Source organism: Eptatretus burgeri, chromosome 7, assembly GCF_056783735.1.
Source record: "Eptatretus burgeri isolate ZD-2024b chromosome 7, Ebu_testis_v1, whole genome shotgun sequence".
Classification (NCBI taxonomy): domain Eukaryota; kingdom Metazoa; phylum Chordata; class Myxini; order Myxiniformes; family Myxinidae; genus Eptatretus; species Eptatretus burgeri.
This window is the reverse complement of record NC_140967.1, coordinates 58,404,404-58,430,332: the sequence shown is the minus strand read 5'-3', so window position 1 is coordinate 58,430,332 and position 25,929 is coordinate 58,404,404. Positions and strand designations below refer to the sequence as shown.

Here is a 25,929-nt window from a genome sequence, read left to right as displayed (position 1 = left end):
TACCATCCCAGCTGAGGCTGGATGTTGGCAAGCTCAGGGATGAGAGAGTAGCTGAGGAATTTGCGAACAGGCTGAGTGGACACTTGGGGGGTCTGGGTGCTTTGGGGGGTCCTGTGGAGTTGTGGAGTGCCTTCAAGACCACCGTCCTTGATGTTGCCGGTGGATGTCTTGGAACAAACCGCAGGGCAAAGAAGAATTTTGTCTCTCAAGCGACACTGGATACCATTGACCAGAGTCGCAGGGCCAGGCTGAATGGCAGAGCTGAGCTGTTCAGGGGAGCTGAGGCGTAAAACTGTACGTGCACTGAGGGTGGACAAGGAGGCCTATGTGCGAGGAATCTGTGAGGGGGTAGAGCATCACCTGTGGACAGGTGATTCTCGTCCTGCTTACAGGGGAATTCGCGCATTGCGTTCATCCAAGCCCATCCCTCGGAGCACTGCAGTTAGAGCAGAGAGTGGTAGGCTCTTGACAGAGGAGTCTGAAGTGAAGGCCCGCTGGGCCGGTTACTTTGAGCGGTTGTACCGGGCTGATCCCCCAGCTGTCGAGTTGGACATCAAGGGTGTTGCAATCCCTATTGCTGACCCTCCAATCAATTGTGGTCCACCTTCGCTTGTGGAAACACAGGCTGCGGTGAACCGGTTGAAACGGGGCAAAGCTCCAGGGATCTGTGGCATCCATGCTGAACTTCTCAAGGCTGGTGGAAATGCTGCACTCGTGTCGTTGCATGCAGTTTTGTGCTCTGCCTGGAACAGAGGCATCATCCCAACTGATTGGAAGAGGGGCCTTGTTGTTCCTCTCTGGAAAGGGAAGGGTTATCGCCAAGACTGCAACAACTACCGAGGGGTGACGCTGCTCTCAGTGCCGGGCAAGGTCTTTGCTCGGATAATTCTTGATAGGGTTCGCCACCATCTGCTTGAGCACCAGCGTCCAGAGCAGTCAGGCTTTACACCAAAGAGGTCAACGATTGACCGTATCCTTGCTCTTCGTGTCCTTACCGAACGCAGACAAGAGTTTCGGCAGGGGCTGCTTGCAGCCTATATTGATCTCTGTAAAGCGTTTGATTCAGTGAATCGGGATGTCCTCTGGAGGATTCTTGGTCTTCGTGGGGTGCCACCAAAACTGATCGATCTGATGTCTGAACTGTATTCTGGTGCTCAGAGTGCTGTGAAGTGTGGTGGTACCATCTCTGACTTATTTCCAGTTGTTACTGGAGTTCGTCAGGGGTGTGTACTGGCTCCCACCCTTTTCAGCACTTGTATGGACTGGATTTTAGGGAGGATGTTGGAGAGATCAAGCTGCGGGGCATCGTTTGGGAATGTCAAGATCTCGGACCTTGATTTTGCAGATGATGCAGTCATCTTTGCGGAGACTTTAGATATCCTTTTGGGGGCCCTCTAGGTGCTGAATGAGGAGTCTGAGCCGCTGGGATTACGGGTTTCTTGGGTCAAAACTAAGATCCAGGCTTTCGGTGACATCTTGGATGCTGCTGTCCTGTCTGTGTCTGTTTGTGGTGAGGATGTTGAGGTCATGGAGAGATTCACTTACCTTGGCAGTGATATTCATGTCTCTGCTGGCTGTGAGCAAGAGGTCAATAGACGTCTGGGTCGGGCCTGGGGAGTCATAGATTCACTGGATCATGGGGTGTGGTGCTGCCGGTACCTGTGCGGGAGGACGAAAGTCCGAGTCTTCAGGTCCTTGGTACTTCCAGTCTTGCGCTATGGATGCGAGACTTGGACTCTGACCAAGGATCTGAGATGGAGACTTAATTCCTTTGGTACCAGGTCTCTTCGGAGAATCCTTCGCTCTCGCTGGTCGGATTTTGTGTCCAACGAGCGGTTGCTGAGAGCGACTCGGATGAGATTTGTTACCTGCATAGTCCGTGAGCGTCAGTTGCGGCTGTATGGACATGTGGCTCGTTTTCCTGACGCTGATCCTGCTCACCAGATTCTCTCAGCGAGGGAATCTCGTGAGTGGAGGAGGCCAGTGGGCCGACCACGTGCCTCATGGTGGCAGCAGGTTGACCATCATCTCAAGGAGATGGGGATGGGCCTGGCATCTGCCTGGGGGGTGGCCAGACGGAGACCCCTGCAGTACCGGCGGAAAGTGGACGCAGCGACGCACTGTTCTGGCACATGCTCCCATACCTGACCTGACCTGACCTTTCAGAACACCCAAATTCCACGTGTAAGTAGTTTGGTTGAGTTTCACGTGTTGACATCTTCTTTTGAGGTATGATACACTGAGTGGTTTCTTTGAGTTAAGTCTTCTATTCAACATCTCTGCTATTTTAAGATTAGGAGTGTATTCACTAATATACCAACTCATTTCATCAATTACAAATTTATTCTGCTCACCAAAAGCACTACCAACACCAAAAAGCAATCTATTTTCATTATCATTCCTTTGGAGTTGAAATCTAATTTTAAGACCATATAGAACTTTATCATGATCACAAAATCCAAATATACCTTTAAGAGGAACTGCCACAGTAAAACTATTACCTGCTTTTGTATCATCATTATACATTCCTTTCCTTTCATTATATCCAGGGTCTGTGTTTGTTCCCGTTGACATATCAGGAATAAAACCTTCGACAGCCCCCTTTCCCATTCTATCACCGAATGAATATAGTGTAAATTTCATCATTTCAGATACAGCAGAGACATAATCAACTGCTTCAACTTCTTGTGTTCCAATGTACAAACGAACACTATCAAACATTTTCCAGAAGAAATCATTCACGAGTGTAGCGTTTGTGTTATTCCCAGCCTTAGTGAATGTAAATTTACACAACAAGAAACTTTCGGATAGATTCAAATAGGTTTGTTGATTATTCATTTCAAAACTTTTTGTACCATTCGTATTCCAGTCTGTTCCAGTTATTGCATTTACCTTGAAGTAATTTTCTTTTTTAGTGGAGTTTGAGATAATAATAGTATCATCCAAATCATAGATACTATCAATTGCTTCCATACTTGTATTTATTTAGGAAAAAAGATGTTAAAACTTTTGAAACCCTGATCCAAGTATTTGAATTATTTTCTGTCGTTCTTGGGGGGACAACTGAGTTTTACCTTTCTTAATTTCTTTTATTGCTTGTAATTTATGAGATTCCTTCTGGGCATCTTTTATGCTCTTTACAGCACCTGCTACATTTCCCACAGCAGAAGCAGTTGAACCAATTAGATCTTTATGTTTAAGAATCGTTGAACCAATACCCATGAGAGTATCAATTATCCCATCTCCTCTAAATTGATGTCCAACACCCCTTTGTCTCTTAGGTTTATAGTATCCTCTACCAAGATACATACCTTCACCCTTGTAGTATGGGGAAAGGAACATCCCATCCCCTGTAATTATTTTATATTTTCCCAACTCGTGTTTCCTCACAATAACCATCGTATTTATTTGTTGGAAAACTTCACGTCGGTGAATTCTCATGAATTTCACTTCTCCATCAAAAGAAATCATACGATTATCTTGGTCGGTTATCCTAAAATTTACTCTGTGAATGGTTTTTTCCTGACACAGGGAGATAAACCAAATTTTTGGGTTCCATATTGAATTTATAACCAATTGGGGTTGAGTATGCACTGAATGAAGATATTGTATTTGTTTTTATTCCATCATTATAAGCACCATCAATCAAATCACAGTGAATAAATACCGAATTTATTCCTGAGGATATTTGAATGACATTATCACTGTAAAACGTCCCATTATTTTCAATCTTTTTTGACGAGAAACCCAATAACTCTCTAAATGAATTATCAATTGTGAAATCAACCTTGTAGTTATTTTTACGTTTAATCGTTGATTTTGAAGTATGTTTTTGAATGTCTATAACAATATTTTTTGGTTCATCACCCTGTTCTTTCATAAGACGAGCAATTTCGGAAGATATTTGAGAAATTTCATATGCCCCGGGTGAGACTGTTATCGTTTTGTATCCACTTCCCTGATTATAACTAAACTTGTCATTTTTCTCGGTTATATTAAATAAGGTAATACAAGTTTCCATGGACAATAAAGATGCCTCATATTCTTTTGTTGTGTCAAGATGTAGTGGGTATGGGAATGAAGATGTGTGGTCGCTTGTTGTGAAATTGAAACGAAGGATTGTGCTTCTCATCTTATTTAATATGAGATAAAATGTCTTTATATTGATCTTTGTTAATTATTTTCATGTTGATCAACTGGTCTGAAATGGCTGATGCTTCATTAAAACAATTTTTATTTCCAGCGGTCTTACTGCCTAACAACAATAACAGTCTATTAACTAATTGTGATGGGTCATTTGGAAGAAAACTAACACCTGAACCAAGGATACTTAAAGCCTGAATCATGTGCGTCTCCTCATTCTTCCTACTTTTACCAGAAAGAATAACCCTATAATCAACAGAGTTCAGCAGATCAATATATACTTTATCATCATTATTTTTCATATCCAATGGTTTATCAATATACTTTGATTCATCCCTCACAGTTGAACCTTGTCTTCCATCTTTTGTGAGAAGAAACATTAATTTCAGAGTTAGTTTGACAGGAGGTTGAGCAGAACTCAACAACCTTAATTCATCATTGAATATCAATGCCTTTTCTTGAACAAGAGGAAATATTGCTGGATGTTCTGTTGGAATGAGTCCTGCTTTGGTTTTTGAATCCGCTGAATATTCATTGTTTTGAAGAGCATTCACAATAAAATCAGGGGGTCGATTCATCTCTTCCATTTGTTGAAATAATCCTTCATCATCATATTCTAATTCTCCTATATGCTCTAATTCTTCCTCCGTCATTTGACTGAAATCTTTTAACATTTGGAGCTTTCTCAGAGTATATTTTATTGTGGGAACTGTGGAAACATCTATAATTTTTCTTGGGAAGTTTTTAAAAGCGGTTTAAAACATTTCTCTTGTTTTCTTTCAAATGCTTCTTCACCCGTTAGTTTTTGTCTGCGTTTCTTCTTTATGTCTTCCTGTTGTTTTACAACTTTTGATACCAACTCTTGATGTTCCTTAAATCTTCTTGCTCTTTCTTTCACATCCATTTATTTCTTGGAAAATATCATTGAATGAATCGTAAAGATCAACAGGGAAATTTTCCTTTTCTTCATCATCCAAGTGGAAGTGTTCAAATAAATCCTTTTCTTTAAATATTTCATCAAATTCTTTATTAACATTAATATGAGTTGTAATTTCTTCTTCACTAATACTTGCATCTCTGCTTTTCATACGTTTGCGTTGAGTTTCTTCATCAACATCAAAACCGAATGATAAAATCTTCACTCCGCTCAGATGTTTAATAATTTGTCTCGTTCCTTCTGGATTAGTTTCTAATATCCCAAGACCACCAGATTTGTTTCCTTAACTCATTCTTACAATGTGAATATTTAGTTGTACCAAGAGAAACCTCCTCAAATATTCACCTTCATTCCTCAATCGCATATGTTCCTCCACTGAAATATAGTGATAATCTTCACCTTTTACTTCTCCAGGTCTTATTGTTCTAGTTGTTGTTGATACAATGCGTATCACGGGGTGTTTTTTTAAGTAAATTTACAATATTCTCATTTGTACTACACAAGAACCTTGATTTATGAAAGTTTTTTCCAGAAGCAGATTTACCCACAAGATTTATAATAATAGTTGTCATTTATATATGTCATTGTTTTTCAAACAAAAAATATATCCCTTAATATCTCATCTTGTTTCACAACAATATATTTATATTTTTCAGTCGTGTGCTTCATGTAATCCCCAAATTCCTTTTTACTCCATAATGTAGAACAATTATCTCTCCAAAAATTATTTATATCTATTGAATTTAACTTGAATAAAATAAAAGTATTCGCATTGTTTCTGATGGAACGACGAGGAAGTTGAAAGTACGATTGACTAAGATAAATACAATTACAAGAAGAATGTCTCCCTCTTGTGTAGTAGCTGTCCATTACCATTTGGTTTCTCTCATTAACACAATCATCAAAGATTACGAGGTTCTTTTTTGATTTATCCAAATCTTGGGGAGACTGTATATCATCCGTATTATCACTAAGAATACAAGTTATCGGTTTTGATTTCTTTTTACATCTCTGTGTATCACAAAATAGTTGAATTATATCTTCAATGTTATTATCATTTTGGTTTTTTTGAAGTTTAAATAAACCGATTATATCTTCTTTTTGAAGACCAGCATTAAATCCTTGTGAAGGTAGTTGATACTCTGGTTGAAAACTCGACTTTGTGAAAATTATTAAATTATCATAATCTAAAAAGTTGGGAGTCAGGAGCATCTTCAAAAGTAAACAGGTTTTTCCACATCCGCTTGAACCAACTATGAGACATCTTAATGAATTTGGAAGATTTTTATGATTGTTAAATTTTATCTTATTTTCCCAAATGGGTAAAAAATCATTCATTTATATATTTCAAAAACAGGTTATTTAATTTATTATTGGTTTTTTTAGAAACTCTATATTTTATCCTAAGTTCAGGTTTAATTTCAACATAATCCATTATTTTATTTATGCAATATCTTGTGTTGATATTTCCCTGAAAATCACATCCATGAATAATATATAACAACAATCCTTTGAACATTTCTCTAATACGTTCAGTTTCTTCCCTTGTAAGGAAAGGTGTGTTATCACCCTTATACTTTACATTCATTTCTCCAATCAATCTTGTAAAGTAATTCATTTTTGGTGTAAATCTAAAAGAATTATTTTCCTTTTTAAATTTTTTATTATCATTAATTAGAAGATAATCACAGAATATACATTGTTTATAGGCTTTTGACTCTGTGTTTAATCCCCGTCTTTCACACACAGGACAATTCTCAAATTTGTCATATGGAGAATCAGGGAAGTCTAGCATATTTCTAAAGTAAAACATTACTTAAACTGAAATTCATCTATACTTTCAGTTGCATATTGACTCATATTTAATAATATTACCATCGATATCTATATACTTTTTTTCATTACCAGATTCAACTACAACATTTTTTAAATTAAAGGTAATTTTAAAATGATCCTTAACTACAATTGAACGAAATGTCATTTCACCTGATATATTAACATCCTTTATTTCATCAGGATTTACATCTTTAGGGTTGTTGAAAAAAATACAAATTTCTCCTTGCATATTACAGATGGTCTTATCCTTTCTTTCTAAAGCTTCATCCATGAGGTTTTTATTTTTTGATACTTTTTCTTGTTTCATTGCTTTTTCTAGTTTTGAATATATTGCCAGAAAGAGAGGAGAAGCTTTTGTTAGAGATACTTTAATTGATGTTCTTCCAGGTATACTAAAAGCCCTTCCACAGAGGGAAATTGAAGAACTCATCTTATCCACCATAATTGTTTTTATCCAATAGTTGTTATGTTTATCTTTGTTCAATTTTACATCCTTGACATATTTCTTAGTATCTTTTACAAATGAAGAGATTATTGAAACTTGTCTTTTGTGTCTTGAAACATTGTATTTATTAAGTGAAAAAAGTTGGAGGATAAAATGGTTTTAAGCACAGATTCACCTATAAATTAAACAAAATTTTCATCAAGAAAATTTGAGTTTAAGCAAAGTTTTATTATATAAATATGGTGAATACAACGTACTGCTATGTTTGTAATCACGAATATAAATATTATATAAAACACCTTCAAACCAACAAACATACATTTAATCTATTTCATCAAATATCTCCTCTTGAGTTGAAAAGAAAACATTGTGATATCTGCTCAAAGGATGTTTTGAAGAGTAGTTATAATAGACATGTTCAATCACAAAAACACAAGAAAAATGAGTTTAAAGTAAAGGGAGACTATTATATTGAAAACACTGATGGGGCATTTAAAGGGCATATAAATATAAGGATTTTTCAATTTGGAGAACCCGGTCCATCATCAAGAGCTGAATCAATTGAAATAGTGAAACCTGATGTTGAAAAAGTTATTAGAAAGACATTAAAAGAAATGAAAACTTTAAAGTTTTATATGGGAGTGAAAATGAATATGAAAAGACAAGATGAAGAACAAACTCCTTATATGAGAACAGATCTTCATTTTATAACATTTCAAGATTTTTTGACTGGTGGGGTTTATGAAGAACGATCAAGACAAGAGGACTATGTTGATAATACAGTGGAAGGAAGTGGATTTAATATTTTAAAAATCGTCTTTTTAGATATACACATTCTAAAATCAAACCCTCTTAAAGCTTCTTCTTATATTGAATTGCCAAAAGAAATAAGACTAAAGAAGGCAGTTGTTAATATTAAGAACAATGATAATAAATGTTTTCTCTGGTCTGTTCTTGCTCGCTTACATTCACCAAATTGTAATTCAGAAAGAGTAAAACAATATATGAAATATGAGAATACTTTGGACATTAAATATTTTCAATTCCCAATGCCACTAACAGATATTCCTAAATTTGAGAAAAAGAATAATCTTTCTATTAATGTATATGGATTAACGGATACAAACAAAGTTCAAATATTAAAAATTTCAAACATCTATAAAAATGAAGAAACACACATTGATCTTTTAGATTTTAGTGTTGGAAATAATTCACATTATACATACATCAATAATTTATTAAGATTAATCTCTTCTCAGGTATTCAGAACAGCAAACAAAATATATCCTTGTAAGTGATGTCTTCATTCATTTCATACAAAAGAACGATTAGAGCAACATTCAAAATATTGTAGTAATCATAAATCAGCTGTAATTACAATGCCTAAACCTGATGAAAAGATTTATTTTGAAGATTATAATAAATCTATCATGCACCCATTTGTGATATACGCTGATTTTGAATGTATCCTAAAAAAGATAAATACTGCTTCTCCTAATCCAAAAGAATCACAAATAAATATCAAAAACATATTCCTTGTGGTTTCTGTTTTTATATAAAATCATCTGTTGGAGAAAAGTATCATAAACTTGAACATTATAGTGGAAAAAAAGCTTCACAAGAGTTTGTAAAACGATTAGAAAAGGATTGTATAAGACTAACAAAATTAATGAGGAACAAAACAAAGGAACCGATGAAATTAACCGAAGAAGAAAAATTAGAATTTAGAAAGAACAATATCTGTCATATTTGTGAGGAGGAAATTGAGGAGTCTAAAGTTAGGGATCATTGTCATCTTACTGGTAAATATAGAGGTCCCGCTCATTCCTGTTGTAATCTTAATTATAAATTTCCTTCTTTTATTCCAGTCTTTCTTCACAACAGCGCCAACTATGATACACATCTATTTATAAATGAACTTTCAAAAACACCAGGGAATATTTCTGCCATAACAAACACAAGTCAAAGGTATATTTCATTTTCAAAAATGATATTCACAAAACCTTTAACTCGTATTAGGTTTCTAGATTCTTACAAGTATATGGGAACACCACAAGCCGACCCAGCATCAAATCTAAGCTCCACAGGGTCTTTTCCAAATCTAATTCATTCTTTCCAAAAGAGGAAATTCTAACTAAAGAGGAAATTCAGATTAAAGAGATAATTCAAAGTAAAGAGGAAATTCTAATTAATGAGGAAATTAATGAAGAAATTCTAACTGAAGATGAAATTCTAATTATAAAGAAAATTCAAACAATGAATGAAATTCTAACTAAAGAGGAAATTCTGATTAAAGATGAAATTCTGATTAAAGAGGGAATTCTAACGAGAGAGGAAATTCAAACAAGGAATGAAATTCAAAGTAAAGAGAAAATTCTTACAAGTAAGGGAATTTATCCTTATGATTATATGGATTCATTTATGAGATTTAAAGAAACACAACTTCCTTCAAAAGAAAGTTTCTATAATAACCTTTATGAAGAAGAGATAAGTGATAAGGAACATAAACATGCACAAGAAATTTGGAAAATATTTAATATAAAGAACCTTGGAGAATATCATGATTTGTATCTAAAAACAGATGTTTTATTGTTCGCTGATGTGTTTGAAGCTTTTCGATCACTCTGTCATAATAAAAATTGTTATGGATTAGATCCTGCCCACTATTTCACAGCTCCTGGTTTAGCTTGGAGTGCAATGTTGAAAATGACAAAACAAGATATAGATTTAATCAGTGATGTAGATTTGCTTTTGATGATTGAGAAGTCTAAGAGAGGTGGAATATCACAAGTATGTTCAAAAAGATATGCTAAAGCAAATAATAAATATCTTCCAAATTATGATAGTGAAAAAGATAGTAATTATTACCTTCGCATTCTGCGAAAGGTTATGTTTTGGTCAGCGTGTATTTATTTATTTATTTGTAATCTTATGATTCGTATAACTCGAAAAGTATTAAACCGAATTGCATGAAATTTGGTGGGATGATTGGTTATTAGCCAGGAAGCATTCGATTAGATTTTGGGATCGTTCGGGTCAAAGGTCAAGGTCACAAAAAGGTCAGAATCGTCTTTTTACGATAACACGGTCAATTTTTATTCAATTTGCATGCAACTAACGCCAAAATGTTCAGAATTCAACGCCTCATCTTGTGATATGCAATATGACACAATGACGCCCATACTCTTGTTACCGGTTAGGGGTCAAAGGTCAGGGGGGTCACGACCTTGAAAAATATGCGGTTTTTGTCATAACGCGGTCAATTCTTGTCCGCTTTACATGAACCCAGCACCAAAATGTTCAGAATTTAATGCCCAATCTTGTGACACAATGACATCATAACACATGTCACCGGTTGGGGTAAAATGTCGGGGGGGGGGTCATGCCCTTGAAAAATGTGGTTTTCGGCATAACTCAGTCAATTCTTATTCGATTTGCATGAAACCAGCATCAAACGAGATTACCTTCTCTTGTTGAAACGTTGTATTCACCGAGCTTGCGAGTGAAGACTCGCCAAAACGACGTGAGTCGATTGTTGTTTAGTCCGTAGCCCCCGAAAGTCGGGGGGGGGGTCATGACATTATAGTTATGTGGTTTGTGTCATAAGACCATTCATATGAAACCAGTTCCCCACACTCATACCAAGAACAAAAAAAGTAGTGGCGGCGAAGGTATGCGCTCTATGAGTGCCCGTTCTAGTTTGATGCTAATAATTTGTATGGATGGGCAATGTCTCAATCTCTGCCTTATGGTAAATTAGAGTGGGTGGAAGAAATGGATTATGAAAAGGCTTTGATGAATATCGTTATTTCTTCTCAAGAGGAATTGAATGAGGAAGAAGAAGGTTATTATTTTGAAGTTGATTTGAGGTACCCGAGTGATCTTCATAATAAGCATAAAGACCTTCCTTTTGCATGTGAGAAAGAAACCCCAAAGAAAGAATGGTTAAGTGATTATCATAAAAGTTTTAATAGTAAAGGCAAATCAACAGAAAAGTTATTAACAACATTCTATGATAAAGAGGGATATGTTTTGCATCAGAGAAGCTTGAAACAATTTTTGAGAGAAGGATTGAGAGTCGCTAAAATTCACAGAGTTTTAAAATTTAAACAAAGTCCTTGGATGAAAAAGTATATTAAATTCAATACAGATATGAGAACAAATACAAAAGTAAAATTTGAAGGGGAATTCTATAAATTGATGAATAATGCTGTCTTTGGAAAGACAATGGAGAATGTTCGAAACAGGCAAAACATTAGATTTGCAACATCTTGGAAAGAAGCTTCGAGATTAATAAATAAACCAAGTTTTAAGAGAGAAGAGGTTTTTTCAGAGAACTTTTCTGCTATTCATATGGAAAAGGAAAGTATTGTAATGGATAAACCAATTTATATTGGAACAGCAGTTCTTGATTTATAAAAGATATTGATGTATGATTATTTGTATAATGGCTTAAAGAAAGAGTATGGTGAAAATGTTTCATTGTTGTATATGGACACTGATAGTTTTATCCTCGATATAAAAACTGATGATGTTTATAAGGATATGAAGAAAAATATTGGAGTATATGATACAAGTAATTTTAGTAAGAAGAGTGAGTTATCTATCTATAATTCCAGCAGTGTGTGTGTGTGTGTGTGTGTGTGTGTGTGTGTGTGTGTGTGTGTGTGTGTGTGTGTGTGTGTGTGTGTGTGTGTGTGTGTGTGTGTGTGTGTGTGTGTGTGTGTGTGTGTGTGTGTGTGTGTGTGTGTGTGTGTGTGTGTGTGTGTGTGTGTGTGTGTGTGACCGCTGTTTCTCGACAACCTCTGGTCCGATCTAATTGAAACTTGCCAGGTATATTGCTGGGGACCTGAGGATGTGCCTTTTCAAGGTTTGATATTAATCGGACAAGTGCTTCCCAAGTTATGGCCATTTATTTACCAAACCAATGGGAAGACACGTTGTTGCGTGGGCGTGGCCGATGGGGAAGGGAAGCACAGCTGCGTTCCCCATTACGGGTTACAACGTACGGGCTTCCGGAGAGTGATGACTTCGTGTATTCTAATAATTTCTCGATTTCTTATGCGCATTTATAGATAAACACAATGGCCCAAGTTGTGATCGTTTTCATATTAGATGGTGTATAATTTTTGGGAACATCAGAGTGCTGGTATGTTCCGAACCAGGAAGTAAATTTTTTCTCTCTCTTCTCTTCTCTTTTTGTTTTTCCTTGCCACGACATTGCGAAAAGGTAAAATACGTTGGCGCTAATTGAATAATTGGGTATTAAAAATAAATTGCGAATAATATCGAACTTCCGGGTCGCGCACATACAGGCACGTGAGAGCGAAGAAACGGCCTGTGTGGTTTATTTATTTATTATTAGTAGTATTTTTTTTAATTTTTTTTTTTTTACGGGCACGTACTAGTTTTCAATAAAGAATGAAAAGGTTATTGGTAAGTTTAAGGATGAGTTGGGTGGAAAAGTAATGAGTGAGTTTATTGGATTGAGAGCAAAGGCATATGCTTATAAGTATGGTGATCAGATTGATAAGAGGTTAAAGGGAATAAAGAAATATGTAATAAAGAAATCAATAACTTTTAGAAATTATTATAATTGTTTGATGAATAAGAAAGAAGAATATAGGAAAATGAATACAATAATAAGTTATAAACATAACATATATAGTGAAGAAGTAAATAAAAAGGCATTAGGAGCCTTTGATGATCAGAGATTTATTTTAGATAATGGAATAGATTGTGTTCCATATGGATATTGTATGATAGAGTGTATAGAATAGATTGTGTTTTAACGATGGGAAGATGGGTTAGGGTTTTTTAAGGGCTACCGCCATGTTTTTTCACAATATATAAATGGTCAAACCAAGTATTAATCAAACTAAAGAGTGGAGAAAATCTCAGTCTTGGTATATAAATGGAAAATATAATGAATGTGAAAAATATCAAATAAGTTTTATTGAAAAAAATAACTAAAACAAAGGCAAATAAAACAAATAAGCGAATCAATTTAAAAACTAGTAAGTTAGAGGATGTAAAGAAAAAAATTAATATCCTTGAATGGACTGGAAACTTTGATGGTTATCAATTGAACAATGAAAAAACATTTTACTATAATCTCAATATGATATGTGGCTCAGGAGGTGGTCAAACAAGAGCATTAAGAGAAGTTTATCATTTCGTAATGGCACAAAAGGGGTATCTTAAAAAATATAAAGATTCAAATGTTTTGTTTTTAAATATTTTAGATGGGGATTATTGTGCAAAGAAAATTAACCTATTGAAGGAATTTGAGAATGAACAAATCTTTATAGGTTCAATGAGTGAGCTAAACAATATGCATTGGTTAATGAAAAAAATTGTCCACCCATCCATACAAGCTTCACCCGCACATTCACATCAAACCTCATCCACATAAACCCCTCCCAACGTTCCCACGTCCCAACCCCTGCCCACACAAACCCCACCCCCCCCTCATCCCACTCCTCACCCTTCCCCACACACAACATGTTTATTTAATTTTAAAAAGTGTCCCAAGGTTAAAATGGGAGACAAATAAATGTACCTTGAGATAAAAAGGGTGTTTATTTTTAGGGAAAAAAATGATGCGCTGAAAATCCCCGATTCATTTACATGGGGAAAAGTGAGCCAGAATCAGTATATTCACCCTACTCACGGCCGACACAGTTGCCGAGAAGTGTTTGCTGATTGGCTACGAATCAATATTGCTCCAGCAAGATGAGTTGGGAGAAGATGAGGGGGTGAGGGGGTGGGGAGGATTAACAACCAACAATACATTGCCTGTCAAATATCAATTTTACAAAGCAATAACTAATCTCACAATTATAACAAGATAAATATTTGTATCGTGCAAATTTAGTGTTCACAATAAGAATGGAAATTTTAAATGAAAGAAAGGCATTCCTTACCAGTGCAGAAAGGGTTTTGAGGGTTGAAATTTAATGCAAAGTCATGATGAACCTGTGAGTGTGCAGATGGAAGGGGGAGGGGGAGTGGACAGTTACCGTATATCTGTGGTTAAAATCCATGTAATGTTAAGGGGGTGGCCATGAGAGCAATTGTTGATATGATCTGTCGCATTACAAGAATTATGAGCATTGATCATGAACTTATTCTTAAAGTATTAACCATCAAACTATACTTATTGATTTGTACCTGACTATTGTACAAATATGCCTGATGTTGGCTTAATGGTTAGGGTGGTGGGCTTTGGATCCTAGGATCTTGAGTTCAAATCCCGCTCAGCTGTTGAATTAATACCGGGTGGGGTTAACTCGGCCTGTCATCCTTCTGAGGTCGGCAAAATGAGTGCCAGCTTGCTGGTATACTGTGTCGGAGTGGCGACCCATCCAGGATTGTGCCCAATAGCCAAGGAGACTGCTTAAGCAGCACCAACGCTTTGCACGGAGTATGGTCCCAATCTCCTCCTCTCCTCATAGCCATGCCCCCAGCAAATGATGCGACCCGCAGCTACGTGCTGCATAGAAAGGAGAAGAGGAAGACGATGCATAAGCTATTGTTTATTTATTTATTTATTCGTACACAGTCTGTGTCTGCTCGGCTGCATCATTTTCTGGGAGTACAGCTGTGCCGCTGATGCAATACCCCATTACCAATAACCAGGTAGTCATTTCGCCAACCTCAGAAGGATGACAAGCTGAGTCAACCCGCCTTGTGTTAATGCAACGGCATGACAGGAGCTTGAACTCAAGACCCTAAGATCTTAAGCCAGCCACCCTAACCGTTAAGCCAGCACCAGGCTTAGCTATGATCAAACTGAACTCAAACATGTGTTCTTCAGTGTTGACCCGACTGTGAAACCACTCTCAAAACACAAACCAAAGTTAAGTTGTTCACGAAAGTTGACGTGTTCATCCATTTGAATTATATCTGTAAGGAAATAAAATGAAAACAACTACAAAGCATTGTTGTTCTTGATCTTCAAATGTATGGCTCGTAATTGTAATTTTATTTGATCCAGTTGTACCATAATCAGGTTTTCGTTTTAGAAATTATTCCAGAGTTTTGCATCCAACGATAAAAGGAGAAGCGTCCATGTGTTACCATCAAACCATACTTATTGGTGTGCGCATGTGCGTGTGCGTGTGCTATATCCATTGCCGCCACTTACGTGTACTAACAGGAAATGGTACGAACCCAACACCTCTCAACCACAGATAATTTTCTCATATTTCCACTCATCTGATTTGCTTAAAAATTTGTCTAAAAAGACCATATGAATTGCACGTTTCACGCGAGCAATGGTGAATTAAAAGTGCCCGGAAAGCAGAACGGAGTCGCTGAAAACGCACACAGCGAGTGTGCAAAAAGACCTCGTGAGTATTCAAACATCATTTCAAAAGTCCTGCACTGATGAAGAATATCAGGATATTGAATATTTCAAAAGTGATTTTTCACCGTTGAGAGATAGGTAAAAATACGAAAAATAGCACTGTATCTCAAAAAGTTGTGGAGGGATTCGGACGAAATTTGGTGGACGAGTTGGGTCGGTGACATGAACAAGCTGATTAGATTTTGGTTAATGTCCGGATCCAGGTCCGACCTATCAATGGGATACAAAACATAAACTGTTCAGCTTGGCTGAGGTATGCGCTCTACCGAGTGCCGTTCTACTCTCTTAAGTTATCCCACGACTCAATGAATTGTGTCATCTTCAGCATCAACTTCCCTTTCATCAAGGCAGGTTTAATTGCCTCAAGACTCCGTTTAGCTACCTTGCACACACAAAAAACCTACCACTCTCAAACAACTTGAAGAAAAGAAAGCGGAAGCAACAACAGTATCAAAAGAAGATGAGACTTTTTAAAAGTCCGTGAATCCTGTACTTTATTCTCACCCCCCCCCATTAATTTACTCAATCAATTTACTTATTTTCAACCTGTTGACCCCATTCTTACCAATAAGCTAACCCAAGGTAACATCCACATCCCAATGACAAAACGTACCTGCCATTGTGGAGGCAGTTGGGCTCCAAATCCAAGTGCTGGGAAAAGTTTGTCCCTGGGGATACACACAAATGAAGTCCATTGAAGCAAAGGTCTTAGTCGGACAAAATTGACGGAAGATTTAAGCAAAAAAGCATCAGAATAAGATTGCACTTGTATCCTAAAAATGTATCTGCTCCGTATATCACGGTGCAACTGTCTGGCTCAAATAAAATGCGAGCCACTGACTCACGAGTCATAGTCCTGAATGATTTCACCGACAGACCAAATGGCATTGAGGTAACTGTTGGTGCCTGTTGGGTTGATGTAATGGAGAGAGTTCACATCTCGTGGATCACCATTGGAGGCTGTGAAATCTATCCCCACCTGCAAAAGTTCCGACAAGGGCACATGGCACGAGGAGAGACCGTTATAGATCTTCCAGCGCTGGTTTATCTTTTAAGATTCTCCACTGTGGTTTGGCAAATGCACAAAGTGAAATTTCTCTTTCCAATCATTGTCACCGCAGATTTGTTTTTATTTGTACTACGACCTAAGGCTCATGGAGGAGCTTGTACATAAATGGCGTGTGGGACAAAGGCTTCAGTAGACATCGGTGTGTTTTTACACCTGTAACAAGGGATGAGTAAACGATGGACAAACGCAATGGCACAAGTTTCCCACATCATAAACTAGGTGTTCAGATGGTGACGGTAATGGCCCAACCTAAATGCTCCTCCCAAGTCTCGCAAGGACATGTGGATACCGTTGGTGAGGGAACGTGTGTGACTGCATGTTAAGCAAATGCAAAGAAGAATAAAAATATTGACTTCCCTCAAAATAATTCATTTTTTTAAAGAAAAGCAATGAGGGTTGGTGGTGGGTGGGAGACATATACTGCTTAGAAATGTGCTCAGGCTCTCATGTACCCTGATAGTAACCCTTTCCTGGTTAACCTTCCAATATCAAGACTTGATGCACACCTCCACTCTTTTATTTCTTATTTGTGGAACTACCTTACTGAAGCTGTTCCAATCCCACTCTTCCTTCCAGGGTATCAAGCAGGTACTGCACCAATCTTGGTCTGCCCAGCCCCCATTAACCCGACCTCACTTAATCCAATCCTCTTACTTGCAGGTTTCTGTTTCCTCCTCTCCTCCCTCTCCTCTTTTCCTGTTCATTCATTCATTCGTTCCCCTGCTTAGTGTCCAATCAGCTGTTACTAAATCGAGCTATGATCTGCACAATGATTTTCAAAGGGCACATGACATTTGGCCTTTTGATCCCAAAATCGAATGAGCTAATTTTTGTATCACAGTTGATACTTGTACCAAGTTGGTAAAAAAAATCTCTTCAGTGGTTCACAAGTTATCATGGTAACAAAAATCTGCTACGCACACACGGGCACACAACCCAAAACCATAATGCCTTCTGCTGCGGAGGCATAAAAACATAAACAGATGGGTCTTTTCAGTTGAGTTGCGAGTTTAATAAGAGAAGAGATGGTGGGTGAACGGTGTGCATCTGCAAAAGGGTTAGGTTTCTAAATAATTATTTGTAATGGATGTTCCAAAGAATAAGGATAATTAAGAATGTTTTTCTCCCTTATTATCCAATCGTGACTTTTGTCCATGTAATTGCCTCTCTAATCAGTAGAATGTGTGTGTGTGTGCAAAATGAAAAGCGTAATACCATGGGTCGGTGCAAGGAGAACGACACGGTGTGCACATACCGTAAAGTTTAGCTGACACCCTCCAATAATGTAATCCAGGAATGAGTATTCCTTTGTAACCTGGAACAGAGTCAAAGCACACAGTACAAATGACGAATGTAAATTTGCCGATGCTAAATAAAAAAAAACCACATGCCTGGGAGAAATTCCAGCCACAATGAAAACCGATTGAGGAGGAGGGAAGAAAACAAGCAAATAATAAAAAAATAATAATAATTCATTTTTACCTCCACTACAGAAGGTGGAATGAGGTTATATTTTCACCCCTGTGTGTCTGTTTGTTTGTCTGTCTGTGTGCAGGATATCTCAAAACGTTGTGGACGGATTCAGATGAAATTTGGTGGGCATGTTCGGTGTGTGGCAATGACAAACCGATTCGATTTCGCTGAAGATGCGGATCCAGATACTAAAAAATTTTAAGTGATTCTTGACCATTGAGAGAGAGGGCCAAAAACGATATACGGCACAATATCTCAAAAAGTTGTGGACAGATTCGGACGAAACTTGGTGGACATGTTGGGTGTGTGACGAGGACAAATTGCTTCAATTTTGATGAAGATCCGAATCTGGATCCCATATAATTTTTTAAGTCATTCTTCACCATTGAGAGATGGGGCAAAACCGATATATAGAACGATATCTCAAAAAGTTGTGGACAGATTCAGATAAAACTTGGTGGACGTGTTGGGTGTGTGAAGAGGACAAATTGATTCGATTTTGATGAAGATCCGAATCCGAATCTGGATACGAGAATTATTTAACTTTAATGTGATTCTTCACCATTGAGTGATAGGGCCAAAAACGATATACAGGATATTTGTTATCCCGCCCCCCGGAGGGAGGGAGCGAGATATTGTAATCGTCCAGTTTGTTTGTCTGTCTGTCTGTCTGTCTGTTAGCAACTTTACGGCAAAACGGCTTTAGCAAACACTATCAAATTTAATCCACAGGTGGGCAATGAACCTTGGACACCCCATTAACTTTTGGGTCCAATTGGATCAAAGGTCAAGGTCATGAAAAGATCAAAATCGTTTTTCGCTCATAACCGTCAAAAATGATCCGATTTACTTCAAACTAAGCTTATAGTGAACCTTATTCTATTTTTCACTTATAATCCTACCCATTCCTATAGTGAAAAATGCATATTTGTGAAGATCGGTAGGGTCCGAAGTTTTGGGGGTCATGGTCATCGGTCAAAATTACAAATTTTCCATTATAAATCAAAAAAGGTTAGGAATATGTGCGTTTACTATGGAAGACATATATCAAGTCCTTTATTGGCTTTCATTTGACACCATGACCTTTGACCTTACGTGGCCTTGAAAGGTCAAAATCATTTTACGGTCATAACTTCGTCAAAAATGGTTTAATTGACTTCAAACCAAGACTAAAATATTCCTTATAATCAACATTCAGGTTTAGTATGTATCAAATTTAAATTTGATCCCCAAAATAGCTTTATGCCTTAAATGGGCGGGATTTGTTGTGCCTGGCACCACTTGTTCAAATATATATTGTGCCCAATATGTTCTACGCATGGCAGAGGTACGCGTTCCACCGAGTGCCCTTCTATTATATACTGTACTGTCCTAAAAGAGTATACAACATTTTCTCATTGCAGAGTAAGAAGGAAAGGTATTACCGCTCACGAGAATAAATGGTCATCAAAAATGTGTGAAATGAAACAAGACAGGGCATTTTAACAATGCAGAGCCTGGCTGAGACATTCAGATTACAGTAGATCTGAACATGAACGATCTATAATTAAAGTATATATATATATATATATATATATATATATATATATATATATATATATATATATATATATATATATATATATATATATATATATATATATATATATATATATATATATATGCCTGTGGACTCACACACCCACTTCCATCCATTACAATAACCTCTTCCACCGCTTGGGGAACCAGTGAGGCAAAATATGGCAAAGGGATGAAAGTAACTTGTTTCAGGAATTTCAGCGGCACATTGAAAAGCAAGCCAAAACATTTGAAGAAGTATGCATTTGTAATGGTAAGACCTGAAAGCGAGAGAATAACTGTTCATCATATATATATATATCAATTTACACAATTCTGCTACCTTTCAATCACACCCTGTTGACCTTCAGTTACCTTACAAACCTTGCAGATGATGATTCCAGCAGGTTTTTTCTTGCCTTTGGTATTCACACATTGGAACTCCCGCTGAAAAGGATCACATCATCCCGTTAGCATTGTGATGAAATCCAAGTGCTTGTCGACAACTGTGCAAGTTGCAAGTTCAACACATCATCACTGAAGGAAGTGTTGTCGATCTTTGATGGTTTTTAAGAAGAAGACAAACACCTTCCTTTCTTGACTTCAGATGCATTGGCAATTTTCCATTGGCGAGGGGATGCAATCCTGGATTGGTTGCCACTCCGATTCAGAATACTCAAATGGCTCATTCTTCCCAGTCAGCTGGACCTCGGAAGGAGGACAGGCTGAGTCAACCCATCCAGTGTTATTTTAACGGGACGATAGGAGCTGAAACTCTGGACCCGAAGATCTTAAGCCAACCACCTTAACTGTTAAACCAACACCAGGCTTGACAATTTTGATAAAGAAAATCAAATTATTCCATTTTCGCTGTCAATGACCATCAGTGGCGGTCCAAAATAATTATAGTTCAACTCTGGTTGCTCATGATTGGCCAGTGAATTTGGTAAGGATTACAAGAAAAGAAAGCGGCGATCTGTGATAACAATAACTTTTGGACTAAATAATTGAGGTCCAATGAAGGGTTAATGCCTGAAAAGTCAGCTTGTCCTTCCTTCCCACAGTAGTTTCCATACTTCAATCAACGTACTTTTCGTAAGCCTTATGTTGGTTTAATGGTTAAGGTGGCTAGCTTAAGATCTTAGGGTCTTGAGTTTGAATACCTGTCAGGCCATGAAAATAACACCAGGTGGGTTGACTCAGCTTGTCATCCTTCTGAGGTTGGTAAAATTAGCACCAGCTTTCTGGAAAAGGGGAACACTGCATCAGTGGCACAGCTGAGCTCCTCGCAATAATGCAACCAGCAGTCACAGGCTATATACGAATAAATAAAAATAACTTAGGTTTGTGAACTAGTTTGCTTTAGTTTGTTAAAGAGTACGTGATTGAAATGAGGATTGCAGGTTCGTTTCTCCTCATTTTACTTCTGAGTAAGCTGGCAGGATGGCCCAGAGGTACACACACACACGTCTGAGCTGTCGAGCCTGGGTTTAAATCTTGGCCCAATTATAAACTCATCCGGGTGTTTCAGAGGCAGGGCCATTCATCAGTGTGTGCCGTCTCTCGGATGGATGTTAAAATGGTGTCCTGTCTACCAGCATTCGTTGGCGGACGTTAAAGATCTCATGGTATTTTGTGAAGAGTAGGTGAGCTATCGCTGGCCCCATGGCAAAATTCGAAATTCCTGCCCTAACCGACAGAGGGCATTGCATCAGCGGCACAATCGCACACTCAGCCAATGATGCTACCCCACAGCCTTATACGGCATATAAAAGAAGAAGGCTTCTTACGATACATATTTACAGCCAGATAATTGGGGTCCTCCCACACCACCCCCCACACGGAACCCCTGAGACTATTATTTATTTATTTTTACTCTCAAAAACCTTTCCGTGCACCACCTCCCCCCCCCCCCACACCCCCACCCTCACCCCTCTTGTGGAAGAAAAATAATTATATTCATGTATTCTCAATTATAATTGTTGCTGGTACTTTATAAATTTAATTTGTATGATATAGTCAAATTGGCTGTCAGTAATGTTTCCCTTTACCCAAGAGTCTTTTGACCGACATATAGATAAAAGGAATGTCTTGCTTTGAAACAGGGTGACCTGGTTGATAACACTGCAAACCTTTGCCATGATTATGTCATTCTCTCCCTTACACCCAAAGTGGACACGTATTGCAGTTTTGAGTTATTTTGCCTAATGCTCATCAGCTAACCCTGTAGTTGAGTTGCCAAATGTCTCCCTTCCCTTTCTTTGGAATGTCAAATTGTGTACAAGAAGAATTGCTTCGAGCTTCTGTTTCAGTGAAGTCCATTCGAATGTTTCAGTGAATCATTCACTGTTCTTCCTTCGTGTGTACTAAATTAAAGATTCGCCTTTGGTATGCAGATCCAACTTGTGGAAATGGAGTTATTTTCCACCACATTCTCCTCATCTACTCACTCTTCACCAACTTCCTCGTGTCGGCTCACTGTTCAACCATCCCATATTTTACGGGATCATCCCATTTCATCCCTTTCAGGGATGCCATTTCTCCCGTATTCTCAGTATTTTGGTCGTGATGCCAATGACCATGTACATACAAAGTGTGACTTCAACATGCTCTCGAGTCTCGTTCATCTCGGGCATATTTAAATACTTTACACTTAATCGTTTTTTTTTTTAATACTAAAGTCTCATTGCTAATATACTTAAAACCGCATCACTTCAGGGGGATTCACCCTGACCTCCCAGTGGAAGCGCTGCCCCTTCACCCGGCAAGGGCTCGATGGCAGCCCCCTTGACCCCTGCCTGAGCGTCTTTTTTTTTTAAATCAGAGCTGGTCACCCTCGACTCTGAATTGCTATCTACCCTTTCTCTCACCGCTTCACGCATCATCCCCAACACCAGAATTTATAACCATAATTAACCACACTCGGTGGTTACTCGTCTTGGAGGTTTGGGAATCAAACCCGGCCGAGTCATACCAACGACTTTAAAAATGGTATGTGCTGCTGCTTCCTTGCATTAAAAGGTTAAGAGCATGGACAATGCCCTTAGATTGGTATATGTGGGGAGGAGGAAATTCCACGCTGAACGCAGTGAGAAATGCAGTGCAATTGTTGTGACGTCGCTGGTACCTAGAATACCGAGAAGTGACGACACTTCTCCCTAGCTCAGTAGCTGTATTTGTCTCGTCTAACAGTCGTGTGTGTGTGTGTGTGTGTGTGTGTGTGTGTGGGGGGGGGCAGCTCTACCAAGAGCCTTGTATACAAAATATACAAAATATCATGTATACAAAATAGGAATTTTGAATAAAAAGTATCTAGAAATATATAAATATAAATCGGGATTCAAAGTAGGCTGGACAGCTTAGAAGCGAGTGTGCATACCTCCAGGCCATCCTGCAAGCCCATGAGGTAGTAACATCAAATTATTACATATCAGCAAGAACACACTCAACAAAATGGTTCTTGGAGTGACTTGAAGGTTAACAATACATACATTATTACACAAGGAAAAGGAGGTAGGATTTTGAGTTTATTGAACCCCACCACCTTCCCCTCCCACCTCTCCCTCATTTGTCTATTCATATGTGCATGGCTACTTTCTGGGGGCAACAATAAGTGAGATGGAGAAGCAGATGATCCACAAGACATTGCTGTTGAGAGAATACAATTAAGATCAGTGGTTTCACCCTTTTAGAGTTTAGAGAGACTTTGCCATGCGAACAAATTCCTCGGTTTGTGCCCATCTGATCACTGTTTCCTCCCCCTGCCCGCCCCATTATCTCTTCACCCCGTTAAAAAAGGGAAAGCAAATTTAATTTGTTCAGCAAAATTTTTGATAAACGGCTGACTGTCGATTGCTGTTAATCAAATCAGAAAGCAACGATATGGAATGAATGCAGTGCAACAACAATCAAAAACAAACATGAACTAGAGGGGGAGCACTCGGGAGAGTGCAAAACCTCCGCCGCCAATAATGCTGGGTCACTCAAGTGAACCTTATATCTTATTCATTAAATATGATGTCAACAGTGCTGACAAAGTTATAGTTCTTTTCTCCAACATTTTTTTTGGGTGGGGGGGGGGGGGTTGGAAATCACTTAAAACATGTAGAAATGCAAAAATGCAAAAAAAAAAAAAAATCGAAATTTTGTTGAAAAAAAAGTTGCAAAAATTTTTTTTTCTAACAATTTCTTTTGGGGGGTTGGAAATCACTAAAAACATGCAGAAATGCAAAAAAAACAATTTTTTTCTTTTTTTGGTGGGGGTAACAATTTTTTTGGGGGGGTTAGAAATCACTTAAAACATGTAAATGCAAAAAAAAAAAAAAAAATTCTCAAACAATTTTTTTTTGGGGAGGGGTTGGAAATCACTTAAAATATGTAGAAATGCAAAAAAAAAAATTTCTCTAAATTTTTTTGGGAGGGGGGTAACAATTTTTTTTTGGGGGGGGGGGGTTTGGAAATCACTTAAAACATGTAAAAATGCAAATATATATATATATATATATATATATATATATATATATATATATATATATATATATATATATATATATATATATATATATATATCTAAATTTTGTTGAAAAAAGTTGCAAAAAATTTTTTTCTAACAATTTTTTTGGGAGGGGTTGGAAATCACTAAAAACATGTAGAAATGCAAAAAAACAAAAACAATTTTTTTTCTTTTTTGGGGGGGGGTAACAATTTTTTGGGGGGGGGGTTGGAAATCACTGAAAACATGTAAAAATGCAAAAACAAAAATTTTCTCTATTTTTTGGGGGGGGGTGACAATTTTTTTGGGGGGGTTGGAAATCACTTAAAATTTGTAGAAATGCAAAAAAAAAATTGGGGGGGGGTAACAATTTTTTTTGGGGGGGGTGGGTTGGAAATCACTTAAAACATGTAGAAATGCAAAAAAAAAAAAAATTTTCTCTAACAATTTTTTTTGGGGGGGGCGACCAAGTCCAAAATTTAATGGCATGATCCTTGGACCATACCTAACCCCCCCCCCCACCAAGTTTCATCGAAATCCGTCGAGGAGTTTTTCCGTAATACTGTTCACAAACAAACAAACAGAAAGGGGTGAAAACAGTAACCTCCATCCATCTTCGAAGATGGCGGAGGTTAATAAGAAAGCATTTAAAATGTTTGCCCAAATCCCAATCTTATGTTGCAAACATGACATCGTCAGATAAACTGTGAATAACCTCGTGAGTTTAGACAAGTTGTTTTTAATCAGAAAAAAATGTTTTGCAATGGAAAGATTGGAATGAACACGTTGAAAGCAATTGAGACATTGGTGGGCGATTACACACTCGCAGAACACTCGGACCTTTAAAATGGTGGTGGGGTTCCTATTGGTGTATAATTCTCATTTTCCTAAAATGGTGGTGGGGTTCCTATTGGTGTACAATTCTCATTTTCCTGTCTGTATAACATCCCCTTCGGATTAATTAAAGCAGGCAAGATGGCCTAGAGGAATGCACACGTGCCTCCAAGCCCCTGTTCTTAATTGCGCGGCCCGCGAGCCGCTGGCGGCCCCCGGTGGCCTAAAGTGTGGCCCCTGACATGCGCAGCCGATAATACACAAACGTGAAAACACCTCATCATAATCCACCATAAATGCTATCAAATTCACTCAATGGGTTCAAATGAGTGTTCCAATGCAAAGTATAAAAGTAACATCACTAAATCAGTAGATGGCAGTATGCAAACAATTATGCTTGGAGCCCACAAACCACAACAACAAAAAAAGAATCCAAAAGAATCTAAGCTATCAAACCTGGGTTTGAATCCTGACCCAGCTATAAACTGTTATCCCAGTGTTTCACAGGCAAGGTGATCGATTCATCAATGTGTATACCATCGCTCAGATGGACGTTAAACTGGGCGTCCCATCTGCCAGCATTAGTTGGTGAATGTTAAAGAACCCACAGTGTCTTTCATGAGGAGGAGGCGAGCTATTGCTGGAATCACGAACAAATTATAAATTCCGGCTCCCCAAGTACAGTATCCTAAGTAGAGTTGTGACTTGTCCAGGATTGTAACCCTTGCCAAGATTGATTGGGAAGAGCCACTGGCCTGTAAAGAGCACGTCA

The 25,929-nt window shown here is 37.8% G+C and overlaps 1 protein-coding gene across 2 annotated transcripts in view; it reads right to left on the bottom strand.

Moving 5' to 3' along the window:
• Positions 1 to 25,929, bottom strand: part of LOC147023335 (copine-2-like) — a 76,714-nt gene that overhangs the window by 17,881 nt on the left and 32,904 nt on the right. Inside the window, exons 9-13 of one of the 2 annotated variants that reach the window (XM_085888612.1) lie at positions 20,207 to 20,278; positions 18,057 to 18,116; positions 16,578 to 16,711; positions 16,346 to 16,400; positions 14,288 to 14,339 (exon numbers count right to left, since the gene is read on the bottom strand). In XM_085888612.1, the coding sequence (XP_085744738.1) occupies positions 14,288 to 14,339; positions 16,346 to 16,400; positions 16,578 to 16,711; positions 18,057 to 18,116; positions 20,207 to 20,278 (373 nt within the window). The remainder of the gene's footprint in view (positions 1 to 14,287; positions 14,340 to 16,345; positions 16,401 to 16,577; positions 16,712 to 18,056; positions 18,117 to 20,206; positions 20,279 to 25,929) is intronic. The other variant, XM_085888614.1, reaches the window with a different exon arrangement.